Consider the following 25622-nt stretch of genomic DNA (forward strand, 5'->3'; position numbering starts at 1 on the left):
TACATCAGTCTACTTGACAAGTGTCAAAGCGTGACATAAAAAAAGAAAGGTACCTTCTAGGATTTATTCACCACTGACATCTAGGCGTCATTTTGAAAATTCCTTTATACATTTTTACTCCTTGTATGCTCCGCTACGATATTAAACTTCCTTCCGGTAGATCTGCAGGCCAGATACATTGCGCGCAGAGCGGCAATAAGGTTGGGCCCTTTAAGTAAATTGTCAAACACAGACTATGGCCACAGTAAAATCCTGAATGGCACGTTGGGACTTCCCGGACAGGTGGACTATACAGGCCCGCCTATACTTGCCATTTCATCGTTCACTACCCTCCTACCCTCGAGGGAAGAGTGGGAACGGGACGAGGTAAGACAGGGCGAGTGCATCCATGTACACAGATGGCTCAAAGCTCGAGGGCAGGGTGGGCGGAGGTGTATATTCCGAACATCTGGGGATCTCCTTCAGTTTTCGACTTCCCGTCTACTGTAGTGCCTTTCAGGCTGAGCTGATGGCAATAATGAAAGCGTGAAAGCTGGTACAGTGCGAAGCGATATCTGGAAATGATATCTACATTTTCACTGATAGCCAGGCGGCGATAAAATTCCTCACACAACAGTCGACAACCTCGAAATGAAAGAAAGGTGACGTAATGATGCCACTTGCAAAATCGTCCGACAGCTGTGGTCGACTCTAAATGCTAAACGCACGGAAATTCTGCTAAAAAGAGATAAGCACAGTCTTAACACATTGATTTCAGTTATAACGGGACATTGCCTAATCGGCACGCCCAGAGAAAGGGCATGACTTCTGCAGAAGTTGTGTAGAGGAGAAAGAGACGATCCCGCACCTTCTTTTGTCACTGTCCTGCTCTATCCATACATAGAATTAAGGATCTTACAAAATTTTTGAAAAGTACACACTGGTTTAAGGAGAGATAGTGACAAGTTCCACACGCGGCATCACAATGGGCCATGAGCCTGAGTGTGTCCCACAGTGGGCAACCGTTTCAACCTAAACTAACCTATGTTCCGCTACGCTGTTCCGCATGTGGCCGTCGTAGCCGAATGCGTACGTGCGTGACTACTATTCGGAGAACGTAAGTTTGAATCGCGGTGCACGAAACACTAAAATGAAGAAAAAGTTTTTTCTAATAGCGGTCGCCCCTCGGCAGGCAATGACAAACCTTTGAGTATATTTCTGCCACAAAAAAGCTTCTCATTAAAACCATTTGCCGTTAGGAGTCGGCTTGAAACTGTAGGTCCCTCCATTTGTGGAACAACATCAAGACGCACACCACAAATAAGAGGCGGAGCGCGGCCAAACACCTAACAGAATTGTACGCGCCAAATTTTTATTCATTTTTTATATTCCGCTTCAATAGCTTCCGTTTAAGATCTCAATCCATATTGAGAGTCTACTAGGAGTATTTACCAAAGATTTGTTTACATATTACGCGAATGGTTCGACCGTAAATTGGATGTGTGTATGTGCTTTAATTTTTACTCTTTTCTCGTCCCTGTCAATTTCTCAATAGGTTTGTTTTGCGTTCATATGGAATTTCCGGGCTACAGAATTACATACGACGTCACATCGAATTGGCCAAACGCTTCGAACAGCTTGTGTTGAAAGACAAACGCTTCGAGATTTGTAATCAAGTCAAGGTGAGTGGCAGGCAGAAACAAAAAATACCAAAAAATACGTATTCAACAGATCAAAACAAAAGTCGATAAAAATTAAAACCAAAATACAAATTGAAAAATAAAAACCATAAATAATTGTAGTTTAAAAATAATCAAAAAATTTAAGTGACTTATATATGGATACACACACGTGGATACATACATACATACATAAGTGTTGAATGGAACCTGATATGGAAGTAGATATTTCGAAAGGAAAACCCCATGTACATTTACAATGACAAGACAAATCTTATTTCGAATCTACATATATACTTATGAAAAAACATTAGGAAGGCTCGTTTTTGAAAATGCCTCAACTGAGAACAGTTAAACACATAGATATACACACACATACATATACGTATAATTAGGGTGCATCACTCCCCATACGAAAAACAAAACAATTCAGTACTCTTTTTCTATCGAAATTATAAAATCTATTATATTTTATGACTTCCAAGCAAATATTTCGGAAAAAAAATTAAGACTTACGTGAGCTGGACCAAACTGAAGGTAGGTAGGTTAGATGGCAAGAGTACCACGGGTACACTACAAGTAGCACTAGAGTGCCGTTTCGGTACCGTAATATAGACCACTACCTGCAAAAAAGGACAAAACTTAAAAGCAGAAAAAACATCTACAGCCATCCAGTACTGTTGATGTAGTGGATGAAAGGAAATCAATGAAGAAAAAGAGGAGAACTGCCTCAGGTTGTCCCCGAAAGGCACGCTAAAGAGCCTCAAGTGCCTAGCCCCAGACCGGATATTTAAAAAAACAAAAAGTGTTCTCTTTCCCAGTCGGATCTCTTCAACTTTTGCAATGGAGATTGTACGGAAGTCCAAGCTTTTCCGCATGAGTTGCGACCAGTGAGCATCGCTATGAGGGGACCACCGAATTACAGATCTTTTAAGCTTAAATTCTAGCACTATTCTATATTCCAGTTTTACCTATCCGTTGTGTGAAATATGAGATTTGCTCACAGGAAGCTCTTGACAAAAAGTCATATATGCATTCATACCAACATATCGATACATAAAACTAGCCTGAAATGGGTGTGTTTCATAAAAGAGCAGATCCATTTTGAAACAAGATAGTTTTGACTATCTCCTGACCATAACACTGGTAAAAGTGTGATGCGACTCCTGGAGAAAATGCTAAAATTTCCAAACTCGTAGTTGTGTTTACCGGTCATTGAACGAGCGGCACACACGCAGAAAAGCTAGGTTGAGCATTGAACACGCATTGCAGAAGCTGTGGGGATCTTTCAGAGAAAGTGGAGACTATTGAGCACTTTCTCTGTAAATGTCCGGGTTCGACAGTTAGGCGATTAAGATCACTGACAGGTGCTCTTTTCTTCGATAGCCTGAGGCAATGCGCCAACCTAAATCCCATCAATCTTCTCCATTACATCAACAGCTCTGGTTGGCTTTAGTTATCTGCCTGTTGGAGTTCTCAAAATGATATCAAAACGGCGCTTTAGTCCTACTTGGGGAGTGTAACCGTGGTACTTCAAGCATTTCACCTATCTATCTACCTATCTGGAGATGATATCGATATTTTCAGTGATAGGCGGGCGGCGATAACATCCGTTTGGTATTCATGCAATGCCGCGCACCTCTTAAGGATGGCTTCGTGGTAATTGAGAGCAACTGCAGGGCAGATAAACTGCCGAGGCTTGGCATTACGTTGCCTAATAAGTGCACAGGCAATGACATAGGTGTACCCTGTCAGACATGTAAGCAGACGCCAAACACAAACACGTGGTTCCTGGTGTGTCTAAAAGTCATAAACACGGCTCCACCTTGATGAAATTGCTTTTAGCAGTCCGAGGGTGGAATCAGCCGGGAGGAGAGAAATGTTATAGGGTTAGTGGGAGCATGCCAAATATACCACTGGTGTGACACCGCCTTTGATGATGTTTCGGACATTTTCGATTTTAATCTCCTCTGCAAAAAAAAAGACATGTAAGCTACTAATTTTTGGCCTGTAGAACCACACGACAATTGTAGCCACCTCTCAGTGCTAAACGCACAGAATCTCCGCTAAGCCAAAAAATAAGCATAGTATTACCACACTGAGGTCCGTTATAACGGGGCTCTGTCTAATAGGCAGACATGCTCAAAGGATAGGCGCGCAGATACAGTACTTCTGCAAACACTGTGTAGACGAGGAAGAAACGATACTGAACCTTCTGCGACACTGTATTGCTCCACAGTGTGTCCCATAGTGGGCAATTGCTTCCTTACCTAAACTACTCTCTCTCTCTCTCTACAAAACGAAGTACCACCTGCCATCGCAAGCAGTTGACGCACTCGCGTATCGGCACCCACGTCACTATTGACAGTTATGCTGCCGAGTTTGTAAGAGACTTCGTTTATTTAGGAACCAGTGTTAAGACCGAGTGTCAGCCTTGAAATCCAATGAAGAATCTCTCTTGCTAACAAGTTCTACTTTGGACTAAGTAGGCAATTGAGTAGTAAAATCCTCTCTCAACGAGTAAAACTAACACTTTACAAGGCTCTCATCATTTCCGTTCTAACGTATGGCGCAAAAGCGTGGATGATCACAGCATCCGATGAGGCGCCCCTTGGAGTGTTTGAGAAAAAAATTCTGCGGAAGATTTTTGGATTTTTGCATGTTGATGGCGGCGACTAACGTAGGCAATGGAGCAATAAGCTGTATGAGTTCTACGACGACATAGACTTAGCGCAGCGAATAAAGATCCAACGGCTTCATTGGCTGAGACAACTCGTCCGAATGGATACAAACGCTCCGGCTCTGAAAGTATTCGATGCGGGGCCAGCTGGTTGTAGCAGAGGAAAAGGAAGGCCTTTCTTTCCAGTGCAGAGGATCTTATGGAGAAAGAAACGAATAGCATCAGAAAGAAACGAATGGCTCGTTTTGTTGAACTCGGCCAAAATCGCATAAGCGGTTATTGCACCAATCAAGAAAAAGAAGAAGAACCTACTCTCTCTTGTAAAATTTCAGTAACCTCGCATTCGTCGTTTTAGATTATCTTGATACTTTAAACGTCGATATATATATATATATACTTATAGGTGTATGTATGTAAATTATAAAATATTTATTTCTTAAAAAAAGAATTTACAATAATCCTGTATGCTTAGCAAAGTTGGCAATCGTAGTCATCTCCAAGCTGGTACATTTGAAAAGAACTCTCATTAACGAATTTTAATCGGATGAATATGAACTTTACACTTAATAGCTCTTTACTATTAACTGTCCTGTTCGCTCTCACAGCAGTCAACTCACACCAACTGCGAGCGATGCGTATGATGTTCACTGTTAACTGCACTCGCTCTCCCAGCAGCCGACTCATACTTGCATTGTAACTATACATGTAATGCTTTAGAGTCGTATGTGTATAATGTTCGCTAGTTGAACAGCAGAGAGCAAGCTCGTTTACGTAGGTGAGCAGCAGTTACTTCTGCTTAACTTTTATGATAAGAGCGTAAATACATTGTTACCTGGACAAGTCTGCCCCAATTAGTGGCGTAACTCTGAATTTTGCGCTACAAATGAGCTTATTAACGATTATTTTCCAAAGTATTCATATTTTCCACAAGAAAACGGTCTGCCTTAATGTGAACACACTCATACATGTTTAAATTATTGCACATTTTGACTTTTGTGCATGTCGTATTGTACTTTTCAGATTCTTGTTTTTTTGTTTTGTTTTTTTTGTTTGTTGGGCTAAGCCCTATTGCTTGCGTGCTTGGCAAAGATGTTAGTTCGGCGATTCATTTAGTCGAATCATTTAAAAATCTATAAAATACCGGCATATGGATGTAGGTATGCACATTTAAATGTACGTTTATGTGTATGTTCGACACGCTTAAACAGCATCACTCGACACAACACAAAAACCCGCCTGCATGTCTGGCTGCTGACGTGCATGTCGTCCCCGTGCTTTTGTTCGATGCTGTCACGGCGAAATTGAAGCGTTTTATTAATAGCTTTTTTCGGCAATTCTCTATTTTTATATTACTGTGGTATTTTCATATGCGCAATCACTTTTTGATAGATTGACAGATTGTTTGGCTCGCCAACACTTTGATTGACTGGCTCACTGACTAACCTACTGGCTGATTATTGGGCCGACCGCCTGCCACAGTAATTAAGAGAGATCATACACGTACATATGTACAGATATGCATATCTGTCTTACATACAAACTTAAAAGGCAGTCGTCGCTGAAAAAAATCGAAATTATCATGTTCGGTGTTGATTTGTACGAATAAAATGTGAAGGCAATAAAGTAACGCAAGACACTTGACTCGAGTCAACATTGAATGTTGGACGGGTTGGTGGTAATGCGCCGAGGACTGTGACATCTGCTGACAACCACTTGTTAAACTCAATCATGATGAGAGAACAACAACCGAACAACAACCCACTCGGACTCGATTGCCTCCAAACTATACTCAGTGCACTGTTTCTTTGCCGCTCAAAAGTAGTTGCAAAAACATTCTTGAATCTTGAACTCGTTTTTGTTGAGCCTGAAACATGGCAGGAACTGTTTCGAAGGCACATCAGCATCGTGGTGTCAACTTCGCGCTATTGGAAGGATTTTTTGCATGCTAATAGGAATGCATTTTTGTTCGTTAAGAATCGTCTCTGTAGAAGCAAATCTTCTCACTATCATACTAGGTTAAGTTAGGTGAAAATGGTTGCCCAAAGAGTGCGCACAGTTGGACGAAGAAATCAAATTCATCTTCGTGATACCATTGCGAAGAAAGTAAGGTGATGGAAGACCGATATTAGAAAAGGAGAGAGAGGAAGGCGGGGAGGGGTTGAGTATATGTCGATTACGAACGCTGACTGAGTTGCGGTTGTGTTTACCGCTTTATGCTGCTGCTGAAGTTTATCAGATTTTTAATATCAAAGAAGTGAGAACGAAAATGCTTAAATTTTAGACCCGCGAGAGCAGGATAGCTAAGGAGAAGGTACTGAAATGATCCTCCATACAGCTGACGGGAAAAGAACTCGAGGGAATTTGAAGTCAATAGTGTCCTATGAGAACACCCACGAATTTCGAGAGCTGTGATTTTGTTAAACCCTTGCCGTGCCATATAGCTCGACGAAACTCGGGCCCAAGTGTTACGTGTCAACGCGTGGTAAACAGATCAGACTGATGCGTGAGATGAGACTCGTGACTAACTATAGTGACGTACAGATAGCAACTAATATTCAATAACGACCCAGCCTCGTGATGTTCGATCCGACTATCTGTACACGACCTCGGCTTGTGATATTTACATTTGGCCCGACGATCTATTCACGAGCCTGGTTCGTCATATTCATGTTTGGACAAAAATTTTCATCATGAGTCAGACTCGTTAAAGCACGGCGAGGGGTTAACCGAAAAAGATCCCTTGAACGCCTCCGATCCAAACGTGACCGGAAGAGTGTTGCGACCTTACAAGTTTATGTATTAGCCTAGCTCTCGTTGAGTTGGCGCGAAGCTCATCTTTCCAGAAGCAGACCGCAGGTTTTGAGGGAAATCTTAATCTTCTACTTTCGCAGTCCCTTGTCTGACCAGCTCATCCGTCAGTGAATATTTGGATATTTTCCCAAAGTATGGAAAAAGTCGAAGTTCATTATGCTAGCGGAAAAGATGCCACACTACCGTCTACCATCATGTAGACCACTCAGCTTACTGCTCTGGGCCTCAAAACTTTTTGAAAAGGTATTTTTATATTTAAAACAAATCCTTTTTTAAATGACGTAATATCAACACATTAATTAGGATTTCGTGAGCAAGCATTTGACACGATCTCACCGAAAGCGTTTTTACATAAAATAAGAAATTGGTAGTAATTCCTCACTGCTTGCATAGCATCTTAGTCGTATCTCTCTCACAGAATTTCAGCAAAATTTCCGATTCCGGTTGGTGTGTCTCAGCGAAGCAGTCTTGGTCCAACAGTATGGCACGCATTTTGTTTAAATCTTATGATCCACAAAAAAAAATGTATTAACTTCAACATTTGCGCATAAAACCGCAATTATGCACCGAATACATGCATCAAGAGGCTTACAATACCAATTAAAGATGAGTGGAGGGGGAACTGGCGAATCGAAGTGAAATGCAAGATATCTACGCTCAAGACATACACATGTCCAGCTGTTGTTTGGAATAAGGTAACCATTCCCCAAGATAACAACCTTTTCTACCTTGGTACACAATTTGATAGGCATCTTACCTGGAAAGGCACATTCTTGCCACATGAAAATACATAGGGATCTTCAAATAATGATGATAGATGACGAAATTAAAAGTAGCAGAGAAATCTATCTCAAGAAATTGCAGACCCAGACGAATCTGCTTGCATATCACTTCTTCTCTCCGCATTGATTCAAGATACCTAGGCAAAAACGAGTCCACCCAACGTACTGTTAGGCATAATTAACTTTTACGCGATCCAGTCCTTTCTTACCCAAAGTTACGAATTATTTAAACAATTAAATATTACACGATATTATGTGAAGTATGTGCCATTGGAAGCTACCACTTTGCTCCATCTTTCAGTCAGCATATGGATTCCTCTAACGAAAAATTCGAGTTCTTTTGCCTTCATCCATTCATTGAGCCAGTTTGCGATGCTCTCGTAAGAAGTGAACCGCTCTCGAATCAGGGCTGACTGCATTGATCGGAACAGATTGTAATCCGAAGGTGCAATGTCTGTAGAATACGGCGGGTGGGCAAGATTTCAAAATTCAGTCCCTCTAAATATTTCTGGGCCGATTTAGCAACGTGTGACCTGGCGTTGTCATGCAACAAGATCAGTTTGTCATGGCTACCGTCGCATTCCGGCCGCTTATCTTTGAGAGCTCGATTCAAACGTATTAGCTGGAGTCGGTAACGATCGCCAATGATGGTGACAGATGGTTTCAGGCGTTCATAATAGATGGCACCCTTCTATTCTCAACAGATGCGCAACATAACCTTTAAAGCATAAATATTTTTTTCGCTGTCGATGGACCTGGTTCACTTGGCAGGCTCCAACATTTTTTACGCTTAGGGTTATCATAATAGATCCATTTGTCATTGCCAGTGACCTTTTCTTTTCTGCCGTCCAAGAAGCATCTCACACGTCACCAAATGTCTCTCGACATCCCCCTCTCCTTCAGTTGACGTGGCACCCAGTTACCTGCTTTCTGGACGTGCAAATGTTCACCGACGTTTGATCTGAAAACATCCAACTCTTTATACATTTCACCAAGGGTTCGAGATGCGTCTTCATCCAATAATTGTTGTAGTTGAGTATCGTCAAATTTTATCGGTGCCCCTTCGCGATCTTTATCACTCACGTCGAAATTGCCACTTTGGAAGCATCGAAACCACTCTTTCCAAGTTGTATTTGATGGAGCGAGAATACCGTAAATATTGATCAATAAACGACACGCTTCAGCTGCACTTTTCTTTAAAAGGTACAATAATAATGAAGCCTGGCTTCCCACGAATGCTATTTTTTCAGTACGAACGTAGACATTTTTGACGTCAAAAAAAAACAAGGATCTTTACGCTTCAGCTACTGCGATCGAGTTTTTTTTATTAACGGTATCTCGTTAAATGAAAATGTATATTCATCTTTACTTGGGAGGCAGAGTAAATTTAAAGCTTTGAAACCGTTTTTCTCTAAGGATGATAGATTAACCAGGTTTGCTGTTTAATTATGGTAAAAAAGAAAATTGTGAGGGGAATTTCGACTGCCACGTCACTTCGAGAGGTTCAGTCAAATTCTGCACGATTATTTCACAAGGCAAGGCGAATTGAGTACTGATACTTGCGCCTTTCCAAAACTGTTACTTTATTTTTCGCGATTTTGACAAGTCTGACGTCAGTTCCCTTTGCTATACAAAACAATCGAACAAAACAAACAAAAGAAGGAAAAATTACGTGTTTGTGAAAATTCAGCGAATGGCTTGTTAATATTGTGATTTGTAAGACTTAAACTAAATTAAAGTGCCGTGTGTTAAATTGTGAAGCGCAAATTCATATAAAACCTCCAAATGTAGTTTGTTTGCATTTTTATGCGCCAGACGTGGTGGCAAGAAAGTGTGTGTAGGTGCGTATAATTTCTTGTGTTTGGATGTTTCCATTGCTTTCGCCTACTCTTCCTCTTCACAAATATTGCAAGTAATTCCCCTTCCTTTTGTTCGTTTATGCATGGACTCTGACGACAAAGCGAATTCGGAAGGCGCAACCAAGTATTCTATCCAAGGCGAATCTATCAAAAGTTGGTATCGGTAAATCAGCTGATTTGTTTTTTCGTCTTTCGCTGTGTCTATGTGGCTGTCAGCCCAGAATGAAACAAGGCAAATTCATTCTTTATTTTCTACTTTGCCAGTTCTTTGCTTTGACAATCAGACGTACAAAACATTGTTGTTGGTCTAGTGCCACCACCTTTAATGAATGCGCCTTGATTCTAGCATCCTTGTTCACACACTCGTCCAATCAGTCGTTGTTCAGATAGCACAGAAGTAACGTGAGCGAAATTTGTATTGAATATTTCCGTATGTCACTAACACAACTCACAACTATTTCAAGCATATTCACTTACTCGTGAAATCAATCGTATTTCAGAAGGCAACGAAATGTCATTGGTTGATTTTTTGCGTATATCACCAACACAATCTCAGTTTTTTTTTTGTTTTTTTTTTTGTAAACACATCCCAAGTGCTATCAGATCATCAGCTGATTCAGTCACATCCGCTTTGAGCCACATACGGGCTGCTAAAGAGCAGACCCCTAAAAACCTTTTCACTATGGTTTTTGTCGAAATTTAGATTTTTTTCAGTTATGACGTTCCTCAAGTAAACGAGCAATATGTAATTCTTCGTGTAAAATGTGGAGTTCTCGTTCATCTGAGGTGCCTGTGGTAGCACTAATTTCACGCTTACTCAAACTTCGATGTTCATAAATGATATAAAACACAAGGTCAATGATTTCTTGTTTTAGATGAACGTTTCTTGCTTCATTTTCAACGCTTGCACGACCGAGTTTAAACTCTAAAGTCATTCGATAAACAATTAGAAATGAAGAAGCAGATTCTCAGAGCAGACGTTCTCATAATTTTTTGTTATCCTTTTATTTTTTTTTCGAAGTTCTGTTACTAATAAACCTTTCACAGCAAAGAATATCAGCTCTCCATGATATTCGGTGCTTTCTATTGCAAAAACACTCCTCAACTTGTTACGACTTGTACACAAAGAATGAATTAACAGGTCGAAGTAACAATTTTTTGTGTGTGCAAATTAAGGATGAAATATTAAAATGGCGTACAAATTTTGACCCATCTACTGGTGTGCCTCTTTCTATAATTTTCAATCACCCGTAAATCTGTAGCATGCAAGATGAATCAGTACTCTCAAAAACTTCTCTATGATCCGACTGGGAATCTTCATTTTTTGCGTTTTCTTTTTTAAGCTCGCACACGCGAGCTTCCATGTATTAATTTTTTGTGTTGCCCGTGTACTTATTGGCAGATACATATGTATGTATATACGAGCATACATGTGTACATGCGTAAATATAAACAAACAAACATAAACGTGTACCTAATAAAAAAAGTTGGAAAAATGTTTATCATGAAGAAATTAAACTAAAAAAATTCTTTTTAAGGAACTTGTAAAATTTCGATATTTTAATTTAACGAAAAAAATACGTTGAGAAATGCTACTCTAGAAAACTAAAAATATAAACGGTGGCGCAAAATTAATCACTCTATCGGAAGATGTTATAATTATTGCAAATGGCGTCGTACGTCAATCATATTTGGCACTTGAGAATTAGGCAGTTGCGATTTAATTAATTTTTCGAAAAACTTTGGGAAATTGAAAAAAAATGTAAATGAAAATTTTTATTTTTTGTTAAATTTGTTTGGAAATATTTTCTTTTTTCATTTTTGAAAAACACTTCTCTTAGATTTTTTTTTATTAATAACTGAAACTATGCTCAGAAATCAGTGCAAGTTTCATAGTGGGATTCCCATAACTTTTCGAGTTACTATATATTCAAATACGTACAGCGAACTAGCAAAAAATATGGTGCATTTTGTTGGAAACATTTAGGGAAATTGAAAAAAAAAACAAAAATTGAAAATTTAGGTTTTTGCCTTTTTGTTAAAAATATTTGGAAAAAAAATTTTGTTGGAAAAATTTTGAGAAATTAAAAAAAAAAATTGGAAAACTAAAATTTTTTTTTTGTTAAAAAATTTCATAGTGGGATTCCCATAACTTTTGGAAAAATAAAAAAAATTTGTAAAATTTTGGAAATTTGGAAAATTTTTCATTTTATTTTTTTGTTAAAAAGTTTCATAGTGGGATTCCCATAACTTTCTGTGCGTATTTGAACTAGCGAACCAGCGAAAAATATGGTGTATTTTGTAGGAAAATTTTGCGAAAAGAATGGTACATTTTGTTGTAAATATTTTGCAAAATTGGGAAAAAATATTTGGAAAATTTTTATTTATTTGTTACAAATTTTTGAAAAATGGATTAGTTGGAAAAATTTGGAGAAATTGAAAAATTTTTGAAAATTTAAGGAATTTTTTTTATTTTTTTGTTACAAATTTTGGGAAAAAATATTTCGTTTTTTTTTTTTTAATTTTTGAAAAACATTTCTTTAAGATTCTGTTTTATTTCTTTTAAACATTTCTTAGAAAACACTGAAAGTCTCATAGTGCGATTCCCATAACTTTTCGAGTTATATTCAAATACGTACAGCGAACTAGCGAAAAATATGGTGTATTTTGTTGGAAAAATTTTGGGAAATTGAAAACAAATTTTTTGGAAAATTTTGGTATTGGTATTTTTGTTAAAAATTTTTGGGAAAAAATGTTGTTGGAAAAATTTTAGGAAATTAAAAAAAACAATTTGGAATTCTTTTTTTTGTTAAAAAGGGATTCCCATAACTTTTGGAAATTTTTTTATTTTTTGTTAAAAAGTTTCATAGTGGGATTCCCATAACTTTCTGTGCGTATTTGAACTAGCGAACCAGCGAAAAATATGATGCATTTTGTTAAAAAAACTTTATTAAGTCGAAAAAATGTTTCAAAAATTTGTATTTTTTTGTTAAAACTTTTTGGAAAAAAAAATATTTTGAAAAATTGAAGAAACTTTAATGGAAATTTCTGTTATATCTGTGAAAAATTTGGGAAATTATAACAAAAATTTTTTTTTTGTTAAAAATGTTTGGGTAAAATATTTTTTTGAAAAAGTTTTGAGAAATTAAAAAAAAAATTAAACTTTTTTATTTTTTTTTGAAAATTTAAGAATGTTTTTTTTTGCTAAAAATTTAAGGAAAAAAAATTTTTTTTTCATTTTTCAAAAACACTGCTCTTAGATTTTGTTTTACGAATATACGTAGCGACGATCGATCGATTTGCAATATACCAGCGGTATTTAATTAAAAATATCCCCCAATCCCGTACTGAAAGTGGCCTTTAGTATCGACATCCCTAGTGCATATATTTTCGATAATACTCTACAATAATCCATGTAAACATTTTTCACGTGATTCATTTGCTGCGAAATAAACCAAATTTGTTTAAGTGGGAATGAAAATATCCCAATTTGAGTTTTGTTTTACGCCAGCATTTTGCTTAGGCGCAGTTTTAGGCAACACTTCATCCAATGATTCATAGCGAATGAAGTCACAGCTCTTCAAAAGCAGATGTTTCTTGAACCGCTTTTTGGTTTCGCTGTGATTTATTGCCATAATTCTTCAATTATGTCAGCATTAATTTTCTTTTCATCTTAACCACAAATTATTACGTGGTGTATCTCTTTCTTTGCAGCTCGGTTTGGTTTGCTTCCGCTTGAAAGGCAGTGACAAGCTGAACGAGAAATTGCTTAGTGCCATCAACGAATCGGGCAAATTGCATATGGTGCCGGCCAGTGTCAATGACAAATACATCATCCGTTTCTGTGCAGTGGCTCAAAATGCCAGCGCAGATGATATCGATTACGCTTGGGAGATCATTGTCGACTTCGCCAATGAACTGCTTGAGAAGGAGCAACACGACGAACTAACAGAGATCATCAATAGAAAGAAGGAGGACACATTGGCCAAGAAACGTTCATTTTTCGTGCGCATGGTCAGTGATCCGAAGATCTACAATCCGGCTATAAACAAGGCTGGCACACCCAATATGTCGTTAGATGTCATCTCTCCGGTGGTGGGACACACTTCCAATCCTATTATCAGAACACAAACATCGATGGATCGCAACTCGTGGATTTCATGGCCGTTAGCTTTTCTATTCAACAGCAACAGTGATGATGGCGGGCAAAAGAGTAATGTTTCATTGCGGTGAGCAATTTTTTTTTGTATTTAATGCGTATTTTTAGTTTAGAAAAACTTAGAAAATTTCTAACAAACGGTATGAACTTTTTGCTATTTTTTTCTTTTTCTTTCCCTCTACATAGTTTTCGCCATTTAGACACAAACGTGCGTCCCACTTCGTCAAGACGCAACTCCGGTGCTACATCCTCACCCTCACCTGAGAATGAGCTGGGCTTTGTTAACATGAAGAAGTCGCCACTTAAGGCAGCAACGCCAGCGTCACGCAAAGGGGGACTCTCGCCAAACCCAACCGGTAACCATACCTAAAAAGCCGGTGTTGAGAAGTTGAAATTCTTGCATGATTGCAAAGATAGATAAAATTCAGCAATACAATTTACGTTTTACTAGCAAAATTCCTTATTCTATTAAATGTTAAAAATTATAATTCTAAAATATTGAAAAAAAAAACTTAATAAAAATTCAGCTGCTTACTTCAGATCTGCAAATATGCATAAAGTTACAAAAATTAAATAAAGTGAAACTAATTGAAGCTGTTTAAGGATTATTTCTAGGCAGCATGGCAGTACATGCATACTAGGGCGAGTCGATTTAAAAATCGCTCATTGCTCTGTGAAAATCGTATTCTAGGGATCAAAATAAGAAACTTTGCCGAAGGAACCATACCTCTAAAACGAATTCGGATGTCATTTCAAAATATCACCATTTTTGGCCTTTACATGAGAAAAGAAACTAAAAAGTTCGACCCAAATTGGGGGACATCAGAATTCATTTTAGAGGTATGGTTCCTTCGACAAAGTTTCTTATTTTGATCTCTAGAATATGATTTTCACAGAGCAAAGGGCGATTTTTTTGCCTCCCCACAAATCGACCCGGCCTACATTACATGCATACATATACAGTCAGTACGAAAAGTTTTAGCACAGTGATTTAAAGTACGTTCCCATATGCAGTGATTAGCCATAAATCCAGAAAAATTAAGCTACCCGTTCATAGTGGCGCAGCTAATTGAGAATCAGCAATTACGCAGCTAATTGAGAATCAACTGTCAGGACTGGTTGGTTGGTTGGTTGGTTAGAGTGGTGATCTACTACAACTAGCGCTTCCGCAGCATTTTGTTGCCACATCCTCGTTACCAACTTGTTTAACAGTTATTTACAGCAAGACTATATCCAGTCTATGCGGTTTAGTAACCTTATTAGGCTGTTGACGTCTAAGCCAGATAGTTGCTCGAGACTCTCGTACAGCGGTTTGCCCAGGGTTAACATTCTGTCCTTTCATAGGGCAGGGCATTCACAGAGGAAATGGAAGATTGTTTCCTGTTTCTCCGGTTGCTTACAACTGAGACAGAATGTGTTGTGAGGTATGCCCATTTTGGCGGCTTGTTCTCCGATAGACCAGAAGTCAGTTATGACTGCCGTTAGTCTACAGGCGTCCCGTCGTTTCATGTTTATCAATGTCGATGATTGCTTGAGGTTGTATGTGGGCCATAACGTTCTGCTAATTTTACATTTCGTCTGGTCTCTCCATCTACAATCTGCGATTCGAAGGTATTTTAGGGAAATTGCATTCTTGACTGCACTTAATGGTGTGAATATCGGTACTGCAAGAACGTTATTCATGGCAGATCCCCCACTTGTCAGTTCGTCGGCTTTTTCGTTACCTCCTATGTTCCGGTGTCCCCGGACACAAATTAAGGTTACTTTATGCTTTTCACTCAAGGTGGTAAGGCTATTCCTACTTTGCTCCACCACTTTAGAGGTTGTTGTAGCCGAATCAGGTGCCTGGATTGCAGCTCGACTATCCGAAAGAATAGCGATATTATCTTTAAAAGAGAAATCCGCGATTAGTAGCCGACAAGCTTCCCCAATTGCCAGTACTTCCGCCTGGAAGACACTGTTGGTATTAGGGAGACGCACAGATTTCTCAATTTTAAGTCTGTGAGAATATACTCGTATACCAGCTCCAATCCATTTTACTGCCGTCTGTATAGACTGTAGTATCGAAGTTGTTTAGAGAGAATTCCTTATTCTATTCTGCCTTAGATGGGAAGAGAGTGGCAAAATTTCTATTGAATGTTACCGTCGGGACGATGTAGTCAGTCCTCACCGAAGTTAGCTGAGTTTTTCGCAATAATAGACTAGCATGACCATGAGTTTTTTCTTTCCAGTGGCAAGACTGCCTTGAAAGGTTTTTCTTTATAGAAATTGATTTGGTGGACAAAAACTTTTATTTGAATTATGTCTAATATCTCAAGAATGAAGATAAAACCAAGTTCATGAAACGAACCTTTCATGATAGTCACATCAGAATCGGAAGTTATGTTTTTAAGTTCATGCAAGAGTTTTAATACTTAGGCGTAGTATAAATAAGAATAGGTCCTTATCTATACAAGACCGTATTCAGGCAACCAACAGAGCATACTTTGACCATATCAAACTTATGAAGTCTTCATTGATATCGAAGGAACAAAAACTCCAAGTGTACAAAACAATAAGACCGGTACTCACCTACGACTGTGAAACATGGCTACTTAAAGTTAATGACGTGAGTTTACTAATGCGATTTGAAAGAAAAATTATTAGAAGAATATTCGGCCCTATATGTTTAGAAGATGGTACATACCGTATACGGTATACCGACGAGCTAAGTGTTTTAATGGCGGGAGGAAATGTAACGCGCCTTATAAAACACCAAAAATTACGTTGGTATGGCCACGTCCTAAGAATGAGCAGCGAAAGAACGACCAAAAAAGTATTTGAAGCAAATCCTAAAGGAGCAAGAAAGAGAGGCCGGCCAAGGAGACGTGAAGACAACAAACGTCAGATAAAAATCTCACAACATAGAGCGAAGCGGATTGTCGCGAAGAATGGAGGCATATTGTAGAGGAGGCAATGGTCCACCCCGGACTGTAATGCCAAGATGCATGTCTAATATCTGTTTTCTTTGCCGGCGTGCATTTTATTTAGTTTTTACTTTGACGTTTTTCTTTACACTCGTAAAAATAATGATCTATTACACAGAAAATCTCCAGCATCTTTTCTTTCTGCGGCAGCATGACATTTCTCGTCGTACCAACTGTTTTTTGCGTGCTCGCCGGAATCCGATTTTTTCTTCGGCGGCGGTACGTAGAGAACGCGAAATGTTGGACCATTGCTTCAGTGCATGCCGGAGTGAGAGTCGAGTGGCGAGTCTTCTGGCTGTCTGCTGTGATGTACGTTTTTTGCTGCACAGAGGCATGTGCGTAATTTGGCTAATCCGAGCCGATGTTGGGTCTTCGGATTGTACGTACCTCTAATACACTAGAAGCGTGTCTTCCATCTATCACAACATGATCGATCTGGTTTCGCGTTTTTCGATCGGGAGACAGCCAGGTAGCTTGATGTATCTTTTTGTGCTGAAATCTGGTGCTGCAGACGACTATGTTTCGGGCAACGGCGAAGTCGATCAGACTCTGTTCGTTACCGGAAGTTTCGTTGTGCAGGCTGAATTTTCCGACTGTGGTACCAAAAATTCCCTCCTTGCCCACCCTGGCGTTGAAGTCGCCAAGCAAGATTTTTATGTCGTGACGGAAGCAGCGCTCACAGGAACATTTCAGGCGCTCATATAAGGAATCTTTGGTCGCATCGTACTTCTCTTCCGACGGCGCGTGGGCGCAAATGAGCGAGATGCTAAAAAATCGGGTTTTGATGCGGATTATTGCGAGACGCTCATCCACCGCACAGTGGGGCAAAAAAAGTGCCCGGGGACAAATGAGGATAGAGGTCACAATTTTTCTTCTTTTTTAACTTTTTTTTTTTAACTTAAAGCTGATAAAATTGCGCATAACGCCACCGTTTTTGTTTTTTGAAAAAAAAAAATTTTAAATAATTTAATTAATGTTCAAATTGAAAAAAAATTTTTTTTCCACTTTATACAAGTATATTTTCTTGTAAAATAATATTATTGTCTTAAGGAAGCTTAAAATATTTAAAACAATTATTCACAAATAAATTTTGATATTGGTTGCATTGTTAAAAAATGTATTACATTTGTTATAAACAAATAAGTGGACAAAAGCTGTTTTGCTCGAATTATGAATATTTAATTATTGAATTCAGTTGGATTTGCATTTTTTTTAGTCTAACAGTGATTATGAATGAAACTAATTATTATAAACAAACAAATGTAATGTTATTAACAATTTTTATAAACATTATATTTGCCGAAGTTGTTTATCGCACAAAATTCCTAAAATTTTATCAACCACATCTGCTACATCTGCATCTACATCTACATCAACAAAATCAACAACATTATCAACTGATGATACTTTATGTCCCAATTTTGGTTCTTATGTAAATTAACTTCATTTTTCTTCCGCATCAAGTAAAGAGCTGTTTCTTTCTAAGCCGCTGTTTTATTCCATACTTCATTTGTTTTTCTCCTTACTACTAGAACCTATCACAAAGTCAGTTTTTACTTTTGTGTGAGTAGTTAAGCATCTAATACAAGGTTTGTTAACTTTTGTTAATCTAAAGTGATAATTCCGGTTACTTCAATTTCCTTCTGTATATACTAGTGTTTCTTTCCAAGTCATTACAATTATTAGTTCAGTATTTATTTTTTGTTTTATTGTATTTTTATTTGTGTTCTTTTATTTCAACTTCGTTAGTCTTAAGGGATAAGGTAAGTTTATTTTGATTTTTAGAATTAAGTTTTGATTTTGATTGCAACAATTTTTTATTTTTAAAATGGATCTGATTGAGATTGAGTACAGAGAAATGTGCAATGTACTTTTGGCTTCAAAAGTAATGAATGCAGGAGTGCTTTTAAATTATTTTAAAGAAAAATACAATATTCCTGAATATTTAGTGCAATCGTTTCGTGCCGCAGTTTTATGTCATACTTCCATAAGAGATGGATGAAAGTTTTGCCAATTAAGAAAGGTAGAGAAGACCATTTTTTAAAGGAAAACAAAGATTGGCTAAACTTAAAGTTATCGATTTCTAAATTTTAGGAATTTTGTGCGATAAACAACTTCGACAAATATAATGTTTATAAAAATTGTTAATAACATTACATTTGTTTGTTTATAATAATTAGTTTCATTCATAATCACTGTTAGACTAAAAAAATTGAAAATCCAACTGAATTCAATAATTAAATATTCATAATTCGAGCAAAACAGCTTTTGTCCACTTATTTGTTTATAACAAATGTAATAAATTTTTTAACAATGCAACCAATATCAAAATTTATTTGTGAATAATTGTTTTAAATATTTTAAGCTTCCTTAAGACAATAATATTATTTTACAAGAAAATATACCTGTATAAAGTGGAAACATTTTTTTTTTTTCAATTTGAACATTAATTAAATTATTAAAAAAATTTTTTTTTTCAAAAAACAAAAACGGTGGCGTTATGCGCAATTTTATCAGCTTTAAGTTAAAAAAAAAAAGTTAAAAAAGAAGAAAAATTGTGACCTCTATCCTCATTTGTCCACGGGCACTTTTTTTGCCCCACTGTGCACCGGAGTGAACGACAGTACTTGGCGACGAAGTCTCTCTCCCACAACACATCCGACACCGAATTTGCGCTCCTTTACATGACAGCTGTAGTAGACGTCGCAAGGTCCTATGTTTTTCCTGCCTTGCCCCGTCCATCGCATCTCTTGAATGCCAGTGATGTCAGCCTTTACTCTCACGAGGGCATCAACCAGTCGGGCGGAGGCACCTTCCCCATTAAAAGACCGGACATTCCAAGAGCATGCCCTCAAATTGTTATTCATATTTCGTTTGCAGGGGTCGTCTTGAGTATAGGAAGTTCTCATCCGAGGCTTTTCATTGGAGGAGATTTTTAAGTGGTGGGTCCCAAACCCAACACACAACCAGCTACACTGGGATGCTTCACCTTCTCACGTTGGCTCACTCCCGAGCGGGTGTTCGGAAGCTACCCAGAGGATACTTGGGCTAATCCCGGAAGTTGTGAGCTGCTTGAACCATATGCAGAAGAATCGTCCTGGCCACTCCCAAGTGAATGGCGATCAGTAACTTCCCCCACCTGCGTGGACTTCTACATGTGGAACCATTCATCCAACGCACTAACTCATTAAAAGGATGGCGCCATCAAACACATTTTTATGACGCCAGTCTCGCTTATTTTAGACTTCCCCTTGTAGTAAATCATTGTTTTCCATAAATAGATGGCAAATATTCCGTAGTGATCAATGAGCTTTTTTCTGTTTTAATGAGGAACTCGAACTCATGGCTCGAACTTCAAGTGTCGCCATAGTTCAAGTTTTCTAATCAAATGCCTTTTTTTATTCGTCGATATCTTCTAAAGGCTAAGGTACTAATTTGACCGAAGCTGAAAATTTATATTTTTATTAAATCGCTATAGTTTATTTCCTTGTTCACTCCTCTCGGGAGCATAGGGCCTCGACAAGACTTGTCTTGCGTTGGCTTCGTTAATCTATTTGATTTCTGGCAGGGTAGGTGATTAGCCTACCACTACCAAACCGCTAAATTATGATGTGTAAAAACAAAAAAGAAAAACCTTTTCCTTCCCTCTCCAATATTTCCGCGAACTTTTGGACCGCCCCTCTCATAAAAGTGAACTTTGTGTCACATAGAAACGTCAGCCATGAATTGCAACGGTGTCCATAGCACAATAGCGCATATCAACTGGCATTCCTATGGAAACAGAGAACCATTTCCAGCTGGGATAATACAGATTTACTTTATAGAATACAGAAATGCCTCAGTTTGTTTTTCTCGCGCGTAAAAGCAGCTAAATTTATTTAAGCGAAATAAAAATAAAAATTAAATCGTGAAAACAGGTGGAATACTCATCATTGGCCGTTGGAGAAAATCCAGTTTAATGTACATAAATAGAATAGAATTCAGAGAAAGCGTAAATTTTTGATTTTAATAAAAACAACTGTGAAAATGCAGAATAGAAGACTTTAGCTAAACATTGGGCTAATTATAAAGTTTACAAAGCGCACACGAGTTTTATATTATCCAAGTTAATAAATACACCGCTTGGGGGGAGGTCTATAAAAAGTTGCGAAAATTGCTTTATGGCCTCAGACCTCGTACGTTCGACGCAAAGATGAGTGCATTAGAGTATTTTGATGGTATTTCTCATGCGCTCTATTTGCGCAATTAATAAGCATTTGATTTGTTTACATACACATATTGCGTTAAGACAATTGCCGACTTCACAAGTTCATTTCCAATTATATTTATGTACATCGACTTGGGTAAATAAAAGGTGCCCCTGGGCCCACTCACAAATTATGAATGCCGTAGTGCGTATTTAGAAATTGGTGTGATCCGATTGGCTTGGAATATTTGTACACATGTTTGTATGCATAGTACAAACATACATAAATACATACATCTCATCTCATCTCATCTGATATTTCATCAACTGCGATTGATTATCGAAAATGTTGAGTGGAAATAAGGGGTAATAGGGGCATGGAAACAAAAATGTTTGTTGATGTTCCTTTGCTGCTTTTTTGGTTGCTGATGACTTGTGAATATTTTACGCTCACAGCATCTGCAAGTATGACTGAATAAGTGAATATATTCATATTCCTGGAAGTGGCTAGAGAGCATACATACTTCCTTGTTCACTCCTCTCGGGAGCATAGGGTCTCGACAAGACTTCTCCATCGTACACGATTCTGTGCTGATGTTTTTGCACCGTCCCAAGAGATGTCAGCATCTGCTAGTTCGCGCAACATCGACCTTTTCCAAGTGTTTTTTGGTACACCGCGACCTCTGCTCCCTTGCGGGTTCCAGTCCAGTGCCATTCGCGTGATGCTATCTGGTGGTTTTCTCAATGTGTGACCTATCCATCACCACTTTCAGCGTTTGATTTGCCTAAGGATAAGTTTCTCGTTCGTTACTCTCCTCAGTGCGTCGTTACTGATGGTGTTTGGCCAGAATATTCTGCAGATAATGCGGAGGAATTTGTTGACGAAAGGTTGTAGCCTCTGTGTGATGGTGTTAGAGACCAGCCATGTTTCGCATACAACAATCCTGCCTTTACGCATAAGCCGAATATTCCTAGTTTAGTGCACCTAGGGATTTACGTACTCCCCCATACTGCATGCATGCGCCCGAATGCCGCCCTAGCTTTGTTTAGCCATGACATCTTCAGTTTAGCAGTTGACATCTTCATCTGCTCCACCATCTGCCGTGATGATGCAGCCTAGGTAACAGAAGCTTTCGACGAATTCCACCGGGCATCTGTCAACCAATATCTATCTGCCTTGCGTCTTGGCGATGTTGACCTCCAGTCCGGCAGTACGTGATGAAGCAGCCAGTTCGGAGTTCTCGTAGAGGGCTTTGATGAGGCGGATTTTCTTGGAACTTCACTTCTACTCAGTGCCAGCCATATTGCGTCCCGTTTGATAGTGCAACTCACTGAGCGCTGGATTAGGGCGCCATCCAGTGCGAGATTCTTCTAACCACAGGTAGATCAGAGGCGCTCGAGGAAACTTCTGAGGCTAAGAGAACCGCAGCGCTCAAGTTTCCTGCGGGTGTCCTTACCGGGCATTGTTCGTTAGGTATCCATGCAATAAAACTTGGAACTGCTTCAAGTCCTTTCTGCAGAAGCTGCTTGGAGGGCAAAAAGTAGAATCATCTCAGCTCTGCCCTGCTCCAGGCGGTCTAAGATTCAGTTATCTGGGGTCTCATTTTTTTGCTACGCCTTCGGATATGAGCAAGTTTAAATATCACACACCTGATGAATTTCAGCAGCAAATTGAAGTGGTTTACGTAATTAGTCATCCTCCTTCTTCCCCTTTTTTGGTTTTTATTATATTTTCCCACCTCTGCTTTTCCTTTGTATGTCGTCACAATGGACGAATTTGATTCTTTGTCCAAGTGGGCGCTCGTTTGGTCAGCCATTTATCCTAACCTAACCTAAATGTACTTGGTATGCTGGAGGCATTGTTAGCCCTCTCTCTCTCTTAGCTTCACAGTCTGTAATGGACCATAGCTTCATCAACAATCCTCCTCCAATTCAGTCTCTCTCTTGCCTCATTTCTCCAATTACGAACGTTCATCGCTTTTAAGTCTGGTTCTACGTTATCAAGCCATCTCTTTCTTAATCGGCCTCTCTTTCTTCCTCCAATTGGACGCAAAGTAAACACCCTTTTTGGATTCTTTCGTTGGGCATTCTTATGATGTGGCCAATGCATTCTCAACACCAATAAGGTTTTCAATTTCGTTGTTATAACGGATGCGATACGTGCCGTTTTCAAGCCGAATAGGACCGTAGATTTTTCTCATTAGTTCTACTTGCCTACCGAGACTAGGTTTTGTGAGGCACGTAAACTCGCTGCTCTATGCTTAAAAACCAGCTGCCATTCCCGACTTGGAAGCCAAAGTTCGATGCGTTGTAAACAAGCTAAGGTGGGGCATACCAGAAAATTCGTCAAATATTCGTATTTATAAGAAGCAGTAGAGATTATTATTAACAATAAAGGGGTTCGGCGCATACACCGACTTGTTGGCTGTTTGGCCGACAAGCTCTCGATTTTTTGATGTTCCAAATGGGTTCCAGGGATCTAAAGTTTCATGCCACCTTCGAACACAGCTGGCTTTTTATGAGATTCTATTTTATGACGGAAATACACTCGGAGGTTTGCTATTAGTCCGGGAGCCAGGGGTCGATTTTGGACTGCGTTTTTATACCGTTAAATTCTTGACTACCATATACTTGTGATTTAGCTTTCATGAATAACGAAAGTGAACGTCACCTGGCGCACCCGCGGTGGGTGTGATTGTGGGAGTGTACGAAAAGTGTCGAAAAAAAATTTCTACCAACTCATTTAATACCGGCTGAAATTTTTTTCATGTATTGTTGACATTTAGTACATAGAATAAAAACAAATAGTCAGCTGCACCGTCAGCCGAAGCATTGAAAATTCCGCACGCCGCCGAGATGTATGAACGCGATGATACATTCTTGTTTCCGCTGACGGTCTCCCACCGCTATAAACGCAGCTGACCATCATTATTATATTTTCATATGTGTCTAAAATTATGTAAAAAAATTTCAATCGGCATAAAGTAGTTTTACTTTTTAATTTATTTTACAAGTTCGCCTGTTCCGCTGACGTGTTTTCCCCCCTCTATGGCGCTGCTGACTATTTTTTTTTTATTCTACTAAATGTCAACAATACAAAAAAAAATTTCAGCCTGTATTAAATGAGTTGTCAAAAATTTTCTTCCGACACGTTTCGCAGCATCCCACGCACGTACCCACCGCGACTGGACCAGCTGACGGTTGGTTTCGTCATCCATTGGATGGCGTCTGCCTTCAGTATTAAAATCAGTCGGCATGAAATGATGAGGTCAAAATGACCCCTGGCTCCCGGACTATATTGTCTGTCTACCGGGTAGAGGGTATTAGAAAACCCCTTTTTTATTATTTTTTGTTTCCTGCCTACGGTGGGGTTCCAGCGCGGGCACAATTGGTAGGAAGGCAAAAACGCATTCAGTTACTGCAAGCAATATAGGCAGATTATTGGACATAAAAATAAAGATAATATAAGTTTGGAGAAAAATAAATCTATTATTTTTGGGTAAAATTTTTGCGAAAATGGTTTAAAACTGTTTTATGCTCGATCTTTAGCTCCTGGGCGATGCTACGACTACTGACATGGCGGTCAACTTCGATTATTTCTGTGACTTTATTGACATTTTCGACATTTTCCTTAACATCAAAAATGCCTGAATTAGATCGACGAAACCAAAATTGCACGTTAATAGCTGTTACAGTATCGGCACCATAAACATACTTCACAATTTCAGCGCGACCTCGCTCGCCTTTTAGTCTTTATCAAAGAAAAACTGTAAAACGTAACGAATTTTCTCTTTGCTGACTTCCATTATTAACACCCTGTAACTCACAACTGAATGGAATAAACAAAAAACAGCAGAAGAGTTGTTCTTTTGTTTTTTTTTCGGTGTGAAATATTACTTTGACAACGGGCTTACACTTTAAATTTTTTTTATTTTTTTTATTTAAAATTGGAAAAGTAATGAATTACACTCACAATGATTTTAAATCATTAGCGCCTAGGCCATCAGCTTACATTTTAAATTGTTTGATCAATACTTTATGAAATATCGATTACTGCACCCATCTACCGAGAAAATAACCGATTTCTTTTCCCCAACTTAATATATCCCCAACATAGGATGAGGTGAAATTAACCCATCCCAAGGCTGGTAGCAAAGATGATAGATACAAACCTGGCTCGTTAGGCATGGTGAAAAAAAAATTTATTGAGGGGAACTTTGGATTCTACGTGTTACACAAAACGTCGGCATATCTGTCAGATTCGCTCAGAGCCGAATAGCGGTCTGCTAGGTAGTACACCCCTCTAAAAATCTTTTCACCATGGGCTGGTAGATAAGTAAAAAAAATTGGTGAAGTTAACAAAGCAACCCCTAACTGGGAGAGCAGGTTGTTTGACCAGAACAATTGAGGTGGAACAGGTAGAGAAGAAACAGTTCGAGCAGTAACAGTTGAGGTGAGCGATAAGATTTTGCCACTAGCTTAGAATTAAAACTGTAAGATAATCTGTGTTTATTTAAATAA

At 38.6% G+C, this 25622-nt stretch overlaps 1 protein-coding gene across 1 annotated transcript in view; it reads left to right on the top strand.

The window, feature by feature from the left end:
• The window catches only part of LOC128868026 (tyrosine decarboxylase), a 28003-nt gene extending 13520 nt beyond the window's left edge, over nucleotides 1-14483 (top strand). Inside the window, exons 8-10 of the mRNA XM_054109742.1 lie at nucleotides 1535-1661; nucleotides 13505-14019; nucleotides 14136-14483. Of these exons, the coding sequence (XP_053965717.1) occupies nucleotides 1535-1661; nucleotides 13505-14019; nucleotides 14136-14319 (826 nt within the window). The 3' untranslated portion in view covers nucleotides 14320-14483. The remainder of the gene's footprint in view (nucleotides 1-1534; nucleotides 1662-13504; nucleotides 14020-14135) is intronic.
• The last annotated feature ends 11139 nt before the right edge of the window (nucleotides 14484-25622 follow it).

Source organism: Anastrepha ludens, chromosome 6 (assembly GCF_028408465.1).
Source record: "Anastrepha ludens isolate Willacy chromosome 6, idAnaLude1.1, whole genome shotgun sequence".
Lineage (NCBI taxonomy): Eukaryota > Metazoa > Arthropoda > Insecta > Diptera > Tephritidae > Anastrepha > Anastrepha ludens.